This window comes from Halyomorpha halys, unplaced genomic scaffold, assembly GCF_000696795.3.
Source record: "Halyomorpha halys isolate HHAL.00 unplaced genomic scaffold, Hhal_1.1 Scaffold1631.1, whole genome shotgun sequence".
Classification (NCBI taxonomy): Eukaryota; Metazoa; Arthropoda; class Insecta; order Hemiptera; family Pentatomidae; genus Halyomorpha; species Halyomorpha halys.
The window spans coordinates 255,787-273,478 of NW_027106642.1; the positions used below are offsets into that span (position 1 = coordinate 255,787).

Sequence of the window (17,692 nt, forward strand, 5' to 3'; positions counted from 1 at the left end):
GATGGCCAAGGGATCTTCTAATTTATAGCAATGATTGAAGTACCACCATTGGGTGGTTCCTTCCCAAGACTATTATGTGTTCTGAAACATTTATCACATTTAGTTATTATTTTATTATAAAATAAATAATATTGATTTATTAATCCATTTAATTTGATTGAACAGGTATACTGCCACTTCAAATCACCTTCTACTACTTTAGAAGAACTTGATATGTTAAATGCAGACTTCAATTTGGATATCATAGCATTGATTGTTATTTTTATTATATTGAGGATAGCTGCGTTCCTCTTCCTGCGTTGGAAGTTAATGTCCCAACGTTAAAAAAAAGTGAAGAAAATGTGGTTTTATATTTATATATAAAAATGTATACATTTACTTTACTATAGTTTAATGATACTGTTTGTATATAAAATATACTTTAGGGCCTCTTTTATCTGAATCAGGATTCTATGAATAGAATAATTTTTATTTAATTAATAGTTTATTATTTGTTCAATAATTGGATTATTTTATTCTTTTTGTCATAATCAAAATCGACTTATTTGCTAGTTCAGATGATGGAGTTTCTATTGTATATGAATCTATTTTTGTATAAATCTAATGAAGTGTCTTCAGTATTACGACACTCATAAAACTTTTAAATATGCTTCTAGCTGTTTTGGTTTATGAAGTAATTGGTTGTGAATCAACAATTACTAGTTAGAAAAATTGTTTTGTTAAAACTAAATGTGCCTATGGGGATATTTTTGATAATATTCTAGCTGATAATAATTGGCAAAAATTTTACCAAATTTTCCATTTTTGAAGGAAAGATTTTGATAATCAAAAAAACACTGGGAGTAATGTTAGTGTCAATTATATGATTTTTTTCTATTACATACAATGTAATAGATTTTTCTATTTTTCAGTAAATGTGGATATAATTATGCAATCATTTTTAAATTCTCCCATTACCATTTTTTTTTTGTTATTTCCATAAACAAAATGAAGTCTTATGTAGTACTGTACAAATCATTCCTAGATTGTGTATATCCTGATATTCTGTGATAGTTGTTTTTTCTGATGTTGTGTGCTTGCAACAATTCGTAATAACAAGGTGAAAAAAAAGAAGTATGCTCATGAATGTAGATAGCCTTTATCTCTTTTTATTTTCTATATATTTTTTAAAATAATGTTATGTGTCGTTAGATGTAGTTATTGTTTGGATATCTGGAATCCATTATTTATATGTTAAATCATTTGTTACTTTATAAATTTATATGAATATATACAATTTTTCAGTATATAATAACTGTTATTTTCAAAATTTATATATATCCAATTCTTGTTTTTTATCATATTGCATTTTTTCTCTCTTTTCTTTGTTTTTTACTGCTATCCTTAAACATCCATGACATTGAATTGTATTATATTTTGGTAATGAAAAGAAAAAACAGTATGACCCATTATTTCATTACACTGTTGTGTAAAATGGTTTGAAATATATTATATGTAATCCTGGTTTCATTCGATGATATAAAAAAAATGTAAAATGTCCTCTATTTTAATTATGTGGTGATACCATTAGAGATATATGAGTGACTTATAAAGTGTAAAACAAATATTTTAAATAAAGTTATTTTTAAATTTTCTAATTATTTCTATTTTTATTACCTTAATTTGAAGGTGGGAAGTGGATATTACCTTATTATATATTACTGACGTTGAATGCTGATGTGAGTATTGGTGGTTAAATGTGATTTTAATCTGATAAATTCAGAACTTTCATATAAAAATAGAAGAAATATTCATAGTTATTGCTCACTACATATATCAATTGCTGGTTGATGATCATATAATTATTTCTAATGCATTTATAAAAAAAAGTTATAAGTAGCAGACAGAAGGTGGCTGCTTATGACTTTTTTTCCCTTTCACTAAGGTTGTATTTTCCCCTCATTTTAAAATTGGAAAACAAGTAAAATGTGATATAAATGCCTCATAAATACTTGAACAAAGAGAAACAGGTGAACGAAGAGAAGAAGTTTAAAAACCCTAAAGACACTAACCAGGTTAAAAAGAATAAAATCAACCAATTTATAAAATGTTTAAAACACTATATTTCTGCTAATAATGGTCCAATTTCTATAATTTTTTTAAAAGGATTTCTTTTGCAGATTTAGGGAAGGTTTTATAAAGAAAGAGACAAAGAAAAGCCAAGTGGTCCCATGTCTGAAGCAGTGTCATTCATAGTGTCGCCACCTACAGTTTTATTTACAAATCAAATAATAAAACTTATTTTCTTCAACAATTTCATTACTTTTCAACGAAGCATAAGAACATAAATAATAAAAGCATAATTCATCATAGTATGTATGTTTTTGAGTGATGTACAGTTGAAATTTTCTTTTCTTCATATCTTTTTTTTCTTGCTGTTTCTAGGAGACTTATTATATATATAAAATCTTAAAAGTCCTCAAGAAGGACTTCAAAACTTGAAGCCATTTTGGCTCTACAGTCCATAGAAAAAAGTGTTTTTTGCATGGTATTGTATTTCCGATTTTGTACATGTGCATCACAAGCTGAAACTTTACAAAATAAAAACAATAACAGCATTGATCAATTGAAAGAAAGGGGATGGGAACTGAAAAAATCAAAAACACACTATAGTCCTCATAGGCTACTTTGAATTAAGTGCCAACTAATAAAATAAAAATAAAATATAAAAAATGGGGGTGTGGGGGAAAAAGTAGAGATCTCCAAAAGCCATTTCTCTAACATCTACTCAATTTAAATACAAATTTCCATTCCTTAAACTCAATTTGGATGGCCTATTGAGGCACACAGCAAAGGGAATTTGTAATATAATCATAATAGCTACTTAATTGACATTCTTTATGGAGCTAAACGCCTCTCTGTAGGGATTATATGAGTCTGCTTTATAAACAATTTAAAATAACATCATAATTAGCCTATAATTAAATAAAATCTATGTTGTAATTGAACACTTGATTATAAATGATAATTTACTACAAGTTCTTTATCACTTATGTCTGTAGGTCCTTATTCCTAGCCATAGTAGACCAACAGTCTCCTACTGTTTGAATTATCTCAAAGCCATCTTGTAATTAGTCTTCCTTTCCTTCTCATGTGTTCCCTTGGTTATCCACTCTGCTGCAATTTTGGACCTCATTCTCGTATTAAGTCTGGCAACATGACCTGCCCACCTCCATTTCAGTTTTTTTTTTTTATTAGGCTCTTAACTTTAATCCTCGATTGTACTTTTCCATTGCTGATGTCGTCTTTTTTTTTAATACCTTCCATACTTCTTAAAAGTTGCTTTTGTGTCCTCACTAATTTTCTATAATTGTTTTCTGTTTATGACCATGTTTGAGATCCATATAAAATTACCGGAAATATACATATTTCCAATTAATCATGAAGGCATTTGACTTTTTAAAATGTGTTTCATGCACCAGTGTTTTTTCTATCCCTTATTAAAATTTATTTACTTCATCTTATCTATCTTTAAATGAGATGTATTTTCTTAAATAAATATATTCTGGACTAAACTGATTTCTTGGTAATTAACTTTTACTTCTCTTTTTCTTTTCTATGATAACTACTCAAATTTTCAAAATATGTTAAATGAATGGTCTACTAGTTGTTTTTTTGCTAATTGCAACAGATGTGGAAGAAGCAACTGGTGAAATGTTCACAGTTTCTCCACCAAAAATTCCCATCTTCGGAGGGCTCAGAGTATAGACATAAAACATAAATCAAAACAGACAAGAATTAACAGTTTTCTTAATAATAGATTGAAAACTGAACTGAGATTATATTGAGCTGAACAGTTTGATAATTATAGTTCTTTTTGAATCCTGATTGCTGTTGTTTTTTCATATAGGTTGGAAAATTTCAAGTTTTATCATATTTCTTTACCACATCTCAATAATTGATAATATAATTCTAGTGTTTTATTATCCTTTGACAACACAATACATTCCTCTAGGGCCCTGTTTCATAATAGAGTATGAACTAATACTATTAGTCTTGTATATTTAACTTTTAACTTAATACAATTACACTAACTTGCATAATAGTAACTTGTACTTTTTAACTCCTGTAATATCACTAATAGTCATCCCTATCATGAAAAAAATAAGTATTAGTGTTATTACCATGTTATTTCTATACTTGTATTTATGGACCAATACTAGCTTTTATAATGAAACAAGGCCCAGAATGATAAAGAATCTACCAAAAGCATTAATTCTATAGTTACGACGTAGGTAACAACCTCGAAAGTCGTTTAACATGAATCTTCAAGGGCTCTTGTGTTCCTCAATGCTCTTGTAGATCAGGTTACTATCGCTGCCTTGTTTCTTGGATGTGTCAAGAAAAAAGGAACCTGCAGAGGAAGTATGAAGTGGCATGGAGATGCTTTAGGTGCAAGGCTACCAAGTCAGATAGTCACTTATTATCAAGTATTCAGAGACGTCCGCAATTTGACACAAGCCAAGATTAAAGATAAAAGATCATTGAATGCCCTCTACCTTCACCCTTCTAAGCATATTATAGTATTTCCTACTATTACACAATCACTAGTAGTGAATATTTGTAGTCCTAAATAATAAATATTTTTAAAAATAAATAAATAAAATTAGATAACTCAGTAATGGAAATTTTATTAAGTAAAAAGTTTATTTTGATTGATTAGGTGTTTTTGAAAATAGCAAGAATTTGGAATTTGAGGAGAATATTTCATTTACTTAAAGGATATACATTTTATCACTCCTTCTTTTTGTAATTCTTTGAAACTGAAAATATTATTAAAGGAGTAACAAAAAGATCAACATTAGTGATGAATCTTAATAATAGTATTTATTATTTTACAAAGCAATAACATTAATAAAAACAATAATAATATATAATTTACCTAAGATGAAACATTAAAAGAATAATAGATAGAATAATAATAGAATAGATTTTATTTATTTATATAATTTTACCTTAATGGAAACAAATTGCATGGTGTGCAGAAAAAAATAAAATAATAAGCAAATTCTAAATTAGTGTGCTATAATTATGTTTCACATTTTAGTCTTTGATTTTACATAAAGTTAGTTAAAGCTCATTAATGTAATAATTAATAGTGACAATAATTTTGTATTTCACAAGGTTCTATATGCCTTTGTTTTTTAGTTTATAAGATACTCAATTTTTTTAACTTTCTATTTGTGGCTAGCAGTATTGATAATTGTAAAAGAGGATATATTTAATTTATAAAATAATTGCCACTGAAGCTTGTTTTGTACATTGGTAATGGATATATAAAACAAAAACAATCTCTTATTTTTGATCATTCACCTCAGTATTTCCACAACTGTTGAATGTATAATAAGCTAGAGGAAGTTCTACATGATAGATATCTGTCATGTTAGTTTACGATCTACCAACTATCAAGTAATCCTGATTGCACGACAGCAAACATCAGTTTACACAATGTTAGTGGCTTCAACAGCTTCACTATTGCCCTTACCATAGAATCTATTAGATCTACATTTGTCATTTAAATTAGACTTTCTCTGTATTCAGCATTATTTCAGTCTGAAATTACACCTCTGTTATATTTTGATTGAAGAACTTGGGTGAGTAAGATGCCTCTGACTAACCTGTTACTTTAAGATGAAGTTAGTTTTACTTAACATCTAACTGAAATAGCAGATTCTATTTTGCAATTTGAATGAAAGGTATAAATAATCTTGAGGTAATTTATGAAGTTGGTGGAGTAAAGTTACCCTTTTCATGTTTTTATTTTGAATAATGTGGAGTATTCTATAGAGTTAAAACTGTTACTGTTTCTAAACACTCTGAGGATCACAGTCAGTATAATATTTTTATTAAATAACAAAAGAAGCCAATCAGGTTATCAACAATGTGCATATTATCTATAATACATCAAAGTAATCAATTAAGTAACTTACATCAAATGGGTAATGAACATTGGTGTCTTGACTTCTTTTCTATTTAATAAGTATTATAGCACTGAAATTTGATGACAGAAGAAGAAAAGTAATGTTAATAATTAGTTTTTATCAGTTCAGCATCCAATTTTTCTGATTAGTTATTACAACTTAATAAGTCACTAATTTAATCATTTTAAATAATTATAATAAATAGGAAGTATTTTATCCACTGTATAAGTTTAACAAAATTATGAACAGAAATAAAGGAAATTTTAGAGTTTTTAGCAATATATTGTTTTTTAAATGCTTTTAGCAGCCTTATGAATTGCTGAAACAATTCAGTTTGCGGTTTAATAATATTAATTACTTAATATCTGATTATTTTAATTTATAAAAATATTTTACATATTTAAAATATTAATTATTTAGTATTTGATTAAAAAATTGATAGTGTCGTAGTATTGATATACATATTATTATAAGTATTAATTATAATAGAAAGACTGTAATTTATGAAAATACAAATTATCTTGTAGTTTTTAAATTACTTTTGTAATATTTTGATATAAAACTGGGTTCTTTGACTTTAAAATATGTTTGTCATTATTAGTAATTAATACGAAGAAGTACACACTGCTTAGTACGTGCCAATTTATAAAGACGCTTTGATAATGCTAAGATGGCGGAAGTTATTCAGATGAATTTTTTTTGCAGCATTGATCTCGGATAATGGAAGAGGTAAATTACCATTTATTACCCGTCGGATATAATGCCCATGCCAATTATTTATCATTCAAAACGTTTCGCCTCCACAAATCATTAAGTGTTTAGTTGTTTTTTTTGTTTCACGACGTTGTCAGATCCCAAGGCTCATAGTTATGACCTATGATACCAAAGCTGTTAATTTTTTTTTTACAATACCTTGGTGAAACCAGTTTGATGTTCAATTGACAGCCGATAATTGCTATATCTATCTCTCTTTTTAGTTTCTCTTTCGATAAATTAGTGTTAATTCATTAGCTATTTCACTATATTATTATCTAGTAATTAGCTATAAATAGTGTCATTTGTACAACCAATTTATAGTGCTTAGTTCTGTACGTAAAATATTATAGTCGTCCATACCTGTTAGTATGGCTATAATGTCTATATCTCTTGAAATTTTTTCGACTATTATTGTTTTGTTTATGAACTAAAAAGGAAAAAAAAATGTATTTGGATTTTTATTAAAGTATACGCAATTATTTTTTTAAAGGGGTTATTCAACGTTACAATAATTATAAAAGAAGTATACCATAAGTTTGTTCCAACAACCGCTTCTGACTGTCCGAAACTGAGTTTGCTTCCCAAACTCTGTACTGCGCATGCTCTGGACAGTTCCGGACAGTCAGAAGTTGTTGGAACAGACCTTAAACCAAATGTTTGGAGGACACTGTAAAGATAAACAGTGAGGGAAAAAAAAATTATTTGCAGATCCCGTTTTTCTTTATATAATGAATTGAAATATTAAAAACAATGCATTTAAGTTTACCTAATACAAAGTACAATAAAATTTGTTAAATAGTAGTATACATTGAATTGAAAACTTAGATCATAATAACAAATATTTAAAAATGAAATAAACGCTAGAAAAAAGTATTTTCACACATTATTTGTACCTAAATACCAATTTATTATCTAAATCCATAATTTAATAAAAAAAAAAAAACTAAATGTGCAAATATTTTTTCCAATGTATGTCTCCAACGAACCATCAAATAATTATTTTTAATTATTATTATTCCTCAAAGAGTGAGCATTCTGTTAAAATCGTTTAAAATATGCATTTTTTAAAATAAATCTAGCCATGTGCTAGATTTCATTATTAGTGTGAATTAATGTGAATAGAAAAAATGAAGGAGAATAGTTTATAACAAAATGAATTTATAACGTCCTATTTTTTTCTTTAAATAAGTTAATTTTATCCGTCCGCCCTATGTATATCGTGGTTCATAAAGTAAAGATTTTATGTTATAGGTTCTACTGGATGAGTTTCATTAAAGTAATGAAAGTGATATAGTGAATGAAAGCAGTCTTCCTTATTTTAATTTTATTTAATACATCATATACGACGTTTCGGGGCTGTCAACCTATCATCCCCAAATTGTATTGTATTTATTAATTGTTATATGCATAGGACGAATGTTGTGAAATTGTTTGCAGATGCCTGATGATAGGGTGACAGCCCTGAAACGTCACTTATAATGTATTAAATGATGAAAATTAAAATAAGGAATAGTAAGTTCATTTACTATATCTAATTACTTAAAGATTTGATGATTTTTTTAGTTTGGTCCGTGCCTGTAAAACTACGGGCAGGCCCAGAGGTTATTTTTTGGTAGGGGTATTTATGATATTGTGTTAAATCTAATGTTTTATGTTTTACCATGTTAAATGTAATTAAAAGTATAGTATTGTGAGCAGCCCTATTTTAAGTCCTGTTAAATGTTAAAAGCATGAGAGCTCCTAGCGGATTTTCTTAGTAACCTTTAGTAGTAAGTTTAGTAACCGTTCCTTCCAAAACTTCTTGTTATTGTTTACTTCTAAGTTTTGTTTACAGTAATTTATTACAAAATGTCTAAAGCAAGTGAAAAGTAGAAATGTGAGGATTTGGCTACTGATTGTCTTGTTTAAAAAAAGCCAAAACAATACTAAGACAGTCAAAACACAAGCCACGAGCAAGTAACCTAACACGACGATGTAGAGCTCAGCTGGTCTGTTGCGTGCCGACATTCTCCATTTAGCATACCTGTTAACAGACTCTCAACCATGTTATATGTTATATCGTTTTAACATGGTAAAAGAAGGAAATATTTCTCCATGTAACATAACTTTTTCCATTTAACATGTTAAACTAAAGATCATGAATACCCCTGGTGAAGAAACTTCATAAAGCCTATAACCAGGATTCCGCCATAAATTTTGTAGAATTGCTAAATAATTGATTCTACTTCAAACTATTTAAAAAAAAAAATTGTTTTATGAATAAACAAGGTAATAGGTAAGTTAATTTAATTGATTCATCTATAACGGTATATTTCTTTCAAGGTGAGCCAAGATTAATTTACCTTCTACTTAATTAATGATAATTGATCCGAATTTTGAGTATTTCTTCCTAGTGTGGTTATTTTTGGAGAGAAAATATCCTTTCCTTCTCATTATATCCGCGATTGACCTAATATTAATTCACGAGCCCAAAAAGAGAAAAAGTCAGTTATTTCACTCATTTTTGATTAATTTAATGAGAAATATGTATAGTTACTAGTCAAAATTAATGAATATACCAAGTATAGGAAGGGGGAATAAAAAATGGCTTCTGTTTCAAAACGTTAATAAAAAAATTTTCATTCGGAGCTCTATATCCTTAGAACAACCAACAACACTAGAAAATCTAAGAGAGCATCATTTAAAGTAGAGTAAATTTTCTAAAATCTAAGCCCTAATAGAGCTATTTACGTTCAATAGGTCTTGAGATATTGCTCTTTAAATAGCAACATTTCATAAAAATGTACTGAATAATCAGTAGTTAGTGAATTAATTTTGAGAAATATATATATATATATCAGCAACCACGAGACGTACAGATTTGTCAGCATTCAAATTAATGCTAGTTTAATGTACTATAAAATACTATATAAAGTTTATCTTCGTAGGAGTAGTAGTTTTTATGATATTCGGATGTGGTATGAATTTTTCATATGCAATTTTATCCAAACAACTAGAAGTAAATATTTTAGCAAATATCATGAAAAGTACTACTTCGAAGATATGTTTAATAAAATACTTTATAGTACGTTAAACTAGCATTGATTTAGGTGCTGGCAGACATATCTACTTTAATGGTTTCTGAGATATGTTTTTTCATAAATCTAAACTTTTATTTTAATAACTAGAAATACATGGAATCCTCATACAAGACTGAAAAGACAGGAAACTGCTCGTCGATTTCGACTATTACAGCATTTACTAGACAATCGGTCTAAATTGCCAATCCATTACAATAGACTGATCTACATGACTATTATAAGGCCTAACTGGACATACGGAGTTGAGCTTTGGGGCTCCACTAAATCATCAAATTCCTCCCGAATCCAATCCTTACAGTCCTAAACCCTTCGTAAAATCCTTAACGCTCCTTACTTTACCACAAATCAAGTCATCCATCATGACCTCAATGTCCCATATGCTGCCGATTTGGCCAAAACCAGATACCACTCCTTCCATGGAAAACTTCCCAACCACCCAAATCCACTTGTTTCTAACCTGGCTTCTCCTTCATTACCTAATAATCCTCCTAGGCGTCTGATAAGAAGATGGCCTCGGGATCTTCTCCTATAGAAATGTTATTGGAGTTCTATCAGGAGTTCCATCTCCACATGTTTCTATCATGTCACAATCTCACCTACTGCAAATTTACTTGTTGTATATATGTTATACAGTTGTAAATAACAATAAATAAGTGATTAAAAAAAAATAAATAAATAAAAATAACTAGAAATCATCATTTTGGCAAATATTATGAAAAATACGAAAATAAACCTCACAAATTATTTTATAGCACATTAAACTACCTACGATTTGCGTGCTAATAGACATCTGTATGTTAAATGGTTCCTGAGATGAAGATTTTCTATAATATATTCACTAATTATTGATTTTTCTATATATATTTCATGAAATGTTGCTTTTTAAAAAAAACTATCTAAGGAACTATTGAGTCTAAATTGTTCTAATAGGGCTCATATTTTAGCAATTTCACTTTACTTCAAATGATGTTACGTAGTTTTCATTAAAATAATAAAAAATGGGGTGAAATAACTGATTTTTTTTTCCACAGAGCTCTGGTACAACATTTCAGTTCTTATAATTGGACACATCGTGTGGCCGTATTTCGACTATGAGCTTCCAATGCTGTCGGATTTACACGTCCGATTTTATAAATTTATCTAGTACTATTTTGGTTTGGTGTCCCCTCAATTTGAAATCAAATCAGTGTGAATAACATGTTACAACATGACATCACAGGCGATCGTCAAATGTCTCGACAGCCTAGATCACTCATTCGACCACCAAACACCTTCATTATGCTGGCCAGCGTTCGTCGGAAGAACAACTGGGGCGGTCAAACTTACACCACCACAACCTCATAGAAAACCAGAACAAGACGTGAGGAGAGGACGGCGGCACCCTTGGACCGGACACATCAGAGGCGCATGATACGGCAATCTTCAGCCATCACCACAGGATCCAGAGAAACAACCATTCTCTCCATTAGTTGCTCCATCAGGAACTAAATTATATGATTGCATTCAATAGATCCAAAATGTTTCACAATTTATTTTATAAAACTATAATCATGCAATAAAGGTCTCTCGTTTGTAAGGAATCTATCGGGCCTCTGAAATTACAAACAACTGCCTAATGGAGGAAATTCTTTCCCGACATTCAATCCTAGGTTGAGCATACATTCATAGATAGGATCTTGTAGCTGTGACTTATTAGTAGTACCAGTTCCAGCGTTAAGTAACTGGTTCGGAACAGGTATTGGGCAACAGTTCCAAGCGCAGAATCACTCGTTATCGTGTACTGACCCTGTGGGTCCGGATATTGCATTCTATTAGCAACTTCCTGCGTTGGCGCTCTTTATTCTGTTTTTGCATTGTTCTAATTGAATTAAATTTTATGAACTTTATGCGTACATAGTTGAAATTAAACGATTATTATTATAAAGGTGCAAAATACATAGTTACCTGAGTTAGACCTTGGAGTTACCAATTCCTCTAGTTGCCTTATTTATCTAATTAAAAGTTATTGATTTAAAAAAATATATATATGATAATTAAGAATTTATTTTGCAGGGTATTAATAAGCGCTTTAAACGGAATGGTATTATTTCTCATGATTAATACAATATATAGGCGACTCTTCAGATCAGAAAAATGAGTAGCCACAAGGTATGTGCATTGATTATTTGTTTAAAATTATTTTATCAATAGTCGGTATTAACCACTATTGCTATTTGTAACTGGTTGCGACCGTCATGTCCCTGATATAAACCGGTTCTTATCTCACAGGTTTCGTAAATAGATTTTTTTTCTTTTAATTAAAATCTTGGCCCTAGGAATGCTACTATGGATTTTAAAAAATGCGTTCGATCCCTTTTTAAAAATATTTTTCGTATGAAATTGTTTTTTGAAGGAACAGCTTATCTTATTTATTTATTTTTTAAAAATTCCACACAAGATTGGCATTTCATTTAATGATTAAAAGTTCTTTTATCTCGGAAACCGACAGCCTTCCTCGGACAGTCAAAATTACAATCAACAAAGAAAAATTCTTTCTGTAAACACCGATGTGCCGAGTAAACCCAAGGTGAACTACACGATCTTAAAAATATTTGAAAAACTATTTACCTTTGAGAAAAAAAAAATATATAAATATTTCCCTAGTGCTGACAGGGCTTGGGAAATCCCGAAAAAATTATCCTTCACTCAGTTTGGTATTCCGGAAAGTTTTACTACCCCGGACGCGATTCTTAATCCCCTACTGTCCGCGTGAATCTTGGACGGAGGGTAACTCTATTTATAATCCTTAACCCTTTTCCATTTCTTAGCTATATAAATGGTTTCTGAAGTGGTTGAATTGTGGTATAAAGGCAAAGCTGTTGGTTGTTTAGACATTGAGCCTCCAAGTATAAATGTACGATAAATGATACATTCATACATATTTTGTATAATTATTGGAAGAAGATAGTTGACCGTTTGAAGGAGATTGGAGGAATTATTATTATTATTATGTTGTCTATTGGCGCGACAGACCGTGAAGGTTCAAGGCCTCGCGCGATGTACTTGCGAAATACATAGAGCGTTTCCTGACGTGGTTTTCATAGGGTGGGTCCGTCACTCCCACGCCTATTTTTGTGAGTGCCACCCATTGGCTGACGGGCCTCAGAATTGCCCGGGGGAAGGTTGTGAGTGAGTATTGTATAGTTATAAGCTTGAAAAATCCCGGATAGGGCCGGGGACTCGAACTCGCAATATATGGGTTGACAGACAGCGCGTTACCACGCTGCTACTACCATCAATAAAGGTATCAAAATAAAAGAATTTGGTTATCAATAAATAGTTTTCTTTTACTATTTTGATACCTTTATTGACCGTTACCCGGCTATCTTCCTCCAATTTATATAATTATGTTGGATACATAATAATGGGTTTAGTGAAACGTATGAAGTAATAGTAGGATAACTGTAATAATAGGATTCAGCTCCGTGTAATAATTGTTTAACGCACAACCTTAAAGAAAAAGAGTTAGGGAAATTGTTAGGAACTGAGAAACAACAATGCATATTATATTTTCAGTAAACATTATATGCATTGCATTTTAGAATATTATTACACAGATATTTTTACATGTATTAACTCAGCAGATGAAATCAGAGTTTGTTGCACTCTAGATTCAAGGAAAATTTGTATTTTATGCTTTTATGAAACTTTATTTCATGGTTGTTTTTGAAAAAATTAATAACAATTCTTTTAACAGCAAAATGCGTATTAATTGAAAAACAGCTAAAAAGTATGAATCGCTAAATTGTTGTTTGTTTATACATATCTAAATGACGTCATATATGAAATTATCATGGCGACTATCGTTTTCCTTCTGTTGGTACACAGAATAAAAATCTTAGTTTTTAAAACTAAAATTAAACATTAATCCTATATTTATATTAATTAAAACATATATAATTGGGTTTCTGAATTGACTGACGATAATATTAACTTTATTTTAATTTTGTATTTATTTATTTGTTGATTGGTATTTACAAATGTACATTACAATACATTTAGTAAATTTGATCTTAGTTAAAATGGAGTGATACAGGCGTGTAGAGAAACTACCCATTGGTAGCACTCTAATGATGTTTTACATTAGCAGGTCTCGTGGCCATCTTCTTTTCAGGCGCCTGGAAGGATTGTAAGGAATGAAAGAGGAAGCAGGGCTTGGGTTAACGCACAAACTAGTGGGTTTGGATGGTTAGAGAGTTTATAATGGAAGAAATGATATCTGATTCGGGTTAGATCGGTTACATATGGAACATTAAGGTCTTTATGTATGATTTTATTTGTAACAAAGTAAGGAGCATTGAGGATTTTACGAAGGATTTTGGATTGTAAGGATTGGATACGAGGGGAATTCGAAGGTCTGGTGGAGCCCCAAGGCTCAACTCAGTATGTCCAGATAGGCCTTATTACAGTCATATAGATCAGTCTTTTATAATAAATTCGAAGTTTAGACCATTCCAGTAAGTGCTGTTGTAATAGTCGAAATCGATGATCAGTTTCCTGTCTTTTCAGTCTTGTTTTGAGGATTCCAGGTTAGTCGTTTGTCCAGAAGTAGTCCAAGGTAGCGGATCTGTTCGAAAGGGGTAAGATCTACATTATTAAAGCAGTACACTGTATGTGCGTATCTTTGGTGATCCCGAAAATAAATCGTACTGCACAATTCATAAGACGTTTAAGTTTAAATTCGAGTTTACCCGAGAGTCCACCATATACCAGGAAGTCATAGTCAAAGTGGGGGAAAACAAGAGAGGGAACTAAGAGGTGACGGGTTTTAAGTGGAAGAAAATAATGGATTCTATTAATATATATAAAGGTACAAAGTTGAAAAAAACTCTTTAAAGGTAACCAACGTTTCGCTGTTATGTAATAACCAAGGTTTAAGACTGTGCAGTGTCTTAAACCTTTAAGCATGAACCCCGATGAAGCCCTGCAAAGTGGGGCGAAACGCTGGTTCCCATTAATTTTTTTTTTTACATCTTTGTACCTTTATTGACCACCACCCTATCTTTCTACAATAAAAAACTTCTTCACAATAATATTTGTTCAACGTTTCTGATAAGCATCTTCAATACTTTTTTAATTATTGAAAAAATTTCACCATCATTAACGTTATGAATTCATGATTCATTTAAAACATTTCAGTTATGAGATTTATCTATTATTAATAAAAATATTTTTAATCAGACTCCTCGTCTATTTTATTGTAAATTTTTTAATTTTTTTATTAATAATTTAGAAAAAAATTACTTAAACCTGGATGTAATAAATGACATTGGTACTGCTACAACCCATGAAAGGTCAGGGGTGCAATACTTTGTAAGGAAGTACTCTTACTAGACCAATGGTTGTGCAAGGAGATGATTTGGTCAGAATTATCATATGACCGTCAGTGTACCCAGGAAGGCTTTAGAATAAATAATTATCTGTCACAGCCGGATCCTAACCCAGGTCCTTTGAGTTAATAGCTCAGTGCCTCACTACTGTGCCACGTCGCTCCCTAAATATTATGTTAACAGTAGTCTATAAACGCCATTTAGAAAGGTCAATATACTTAAAAATTCATAATTAATTTTAATGAGGTGCAGATAGTTGACCATAGATTAATGATTGGAGACGTTTGTCGGTTGTAGCCGTTGATGAAGACCTGAACTTTGTTAAAAGTTGTAGCCCTAATGAAGACCTGAAACTCTGGTCGAAACGTCGGCATAAAATAAATAAATATGGTTTTGTTTAGTTATGTTGTTCTTTGCTGAACCGCACCCCCCGACAAACTTCTCCAATAATTAATTTTAAATTCCGCTTCCTGCCTCCTTATAAATTGTTGTAGCAACTTTCCTACCTTTATGCTTGTAACAAAAGATGATTGAAAATACGTTGATCTATTATATCGTGATCCCATATAGTACGTGTAGATCAAAGCCAGGAAGTTGCCGCTGTAGATTGTTCTTCCTTATATTCTTACCCGATGTGTCTTTTTTATTTTTGAAATTATTTTATTTGGAGTTCTATCAATGGGTGGATTCTCTACATGTTAGTATCATGTCATTTTATCACCTACAGCAAATTTACTTGTATATATTTTTATACAGTTGTAAATAACAATAAAAAAAATATCCAATATCTAAATTATTTTATTTTTGTCTTCAAGTTATGTTTTGTGGCAAACTCTTTTTTTACTTTATCTGTTCTTTTGACTGATGATATCGAATACATCTTATATTCATACATTGGACATTATTGTATAAAAACGATTTTTAGTGATCTCCGTGTAATATTCTATTTTATATATGATCGTCGTGTTATATTTTTTTTGTACATATAAGGTGGAATAATAAAATGTTGAGTTTAACTCATAATGAACGCATTTAAAAAAAAAAATGACAAATTAAAAAGGTTATCTGCATTAAATCATCCAGACTTTAACCGGAGCTATAGGGTCATACCTATCCTTTATTATTGTAAAGTATATATAATATTATATTATTATTTATATTTTTTAATGATATTATATATAATATTTAAATCGATTACTAACCTTCAGTGCTTATCGATCAATTGTATTTGGCTGTGTCAAGGTGCAGTAGACGGAATAAAAATTCAGTTTAATTCAGAGGAAAAGTGATTACGAATATTGTTTTTGAAGAAGCACTAAATAGAAGTACAAATTAAAATGCTGGAATAAAGACTTGGAATTTATTTATTTTTCCTGCTTACAGTACATTGAAAAAATAATACAATCTGAACTACAGAATACATGTATACAGTTATACAATTTGAGCAACGAGTAATACAATTATATGAATAGTTGTATAATTTATAAAGTAGGAATTTGGTCCGCTGTTTGACGGAAAGAGGGTACCTCACCTTCCTAGTAAATTAATAAAAAAAAAAAATGAAGAAATTAGCCTCTTACTGCTATATATAATCCTGTAAAAACCAATGTTAATAAATATATCATTGTAATATTTTATTAAAAATTAAAGTTATAATACTTATTATATATATATCCCCCTCTGCTTGTTACGGAATCTAAGTAATTATAATTGTGTTCGGTTTTATATTATAATTTTATCTTAATGAACAGAGAGCGGATAGATAATAACTTATCGGTTTAGGCGGTGGGTGTACAGTATCACAGAGCTAAAAGGTTCATCCCAAATACCTCCACGCCAGAGACCCGAGATATATCGTGCGATGGGAACATTCAACACGTGCCTTAATTGTCTTATCTTGTCAATTAAACAACCAGAAAAGAAGAATTCCCTCGTTGTGACATAAGATAGTTCCAAATCTTCCCAATTTAATGTTTTCTTTACTTTTTTTCCCCTCTGAGAGGTTATTCTGATTAATTCAGGGCAATATTCTCTTTAAGTACAAGTGTGGCTAGGCACCGAAAAACATTTTTTTAGGGCAGTTAATACCTCAACCAAATTAAGAAAAGAAAAGCCTCCGTGTGACGTTTAGACATCTTGATGCGATTTTACCATACACCTTCTTGGCCTTCTAACTAAAACTATGGTTTAACTAAGTTGGGGAATATTATTGTGATTTTTGGTCGGCAAGGTTAGAAGCTGATATTTCATAATTTTATAACTGTTGTTTTTTAATTGGAATTAGATGTTCGAATGGACTTCATCTAGGGCAAACGGGCCGGGCTATTCTACAGGGTACCAACTTTTTTTTCTTTTAATGATAATAATATAGACCGCTACAATTAAGGACAATGACTATTAGTTGCCAAGGTGTTCTATGTATACAGGTCAAAATAATGAAATAAAAAAATTAAATGTTAAAAAAAAATAATTAAAAAATCTATTACATTTATAAAAATAAGTAAAAAAATATAATGATAAATACTAA

At 30.2% G+C, this 17,692-nt stretch overlaps 1 protein-coding gene and 1 long non-coding RNA gene across 3 annotated transcripts in view; both read left to right on the top strand.

Annotated features, from left to right (window-relative positions):
- The window catches only part of LOC106690257 (ATP-binding cassette subfamily G member 4), a 131,884-nt gene extending 130,247 nt beyond the window's left edge, over positions 1-1,637 (top strand). For both annotated transcript variants that reach the window (XM_014435616.2, XM_014435615.2), the window contains one exon: positions 166-1,637. In XM_014435616.2, coding sequence (XP_014291102.1) covers positions 166-324 — 159 coding nt within the window. In that variant the 3' untranslated portion in view covers positions 325-1,637. The remainder of the gene's footprint in view (positions 1-165) is intronic.
- A 4,878-nt stretch (positions 1,638-6,515) lies between these two features.
- Positions 6,516-16,625, top strand: LOC106690251 (uncharacterized). Its single transcript, XR_001344565.2, has 3 exons — positions 6,516-6,689; positions 11,849-11,944; positions 16,408-16,625. It is a non-coding gene; the product is annotated as an uncharacterized lncRNA (long non-coding RNA).
- The last annotated feature ends 1,067 nt before the right edge of the window (positions 16,626-17,692 follow it).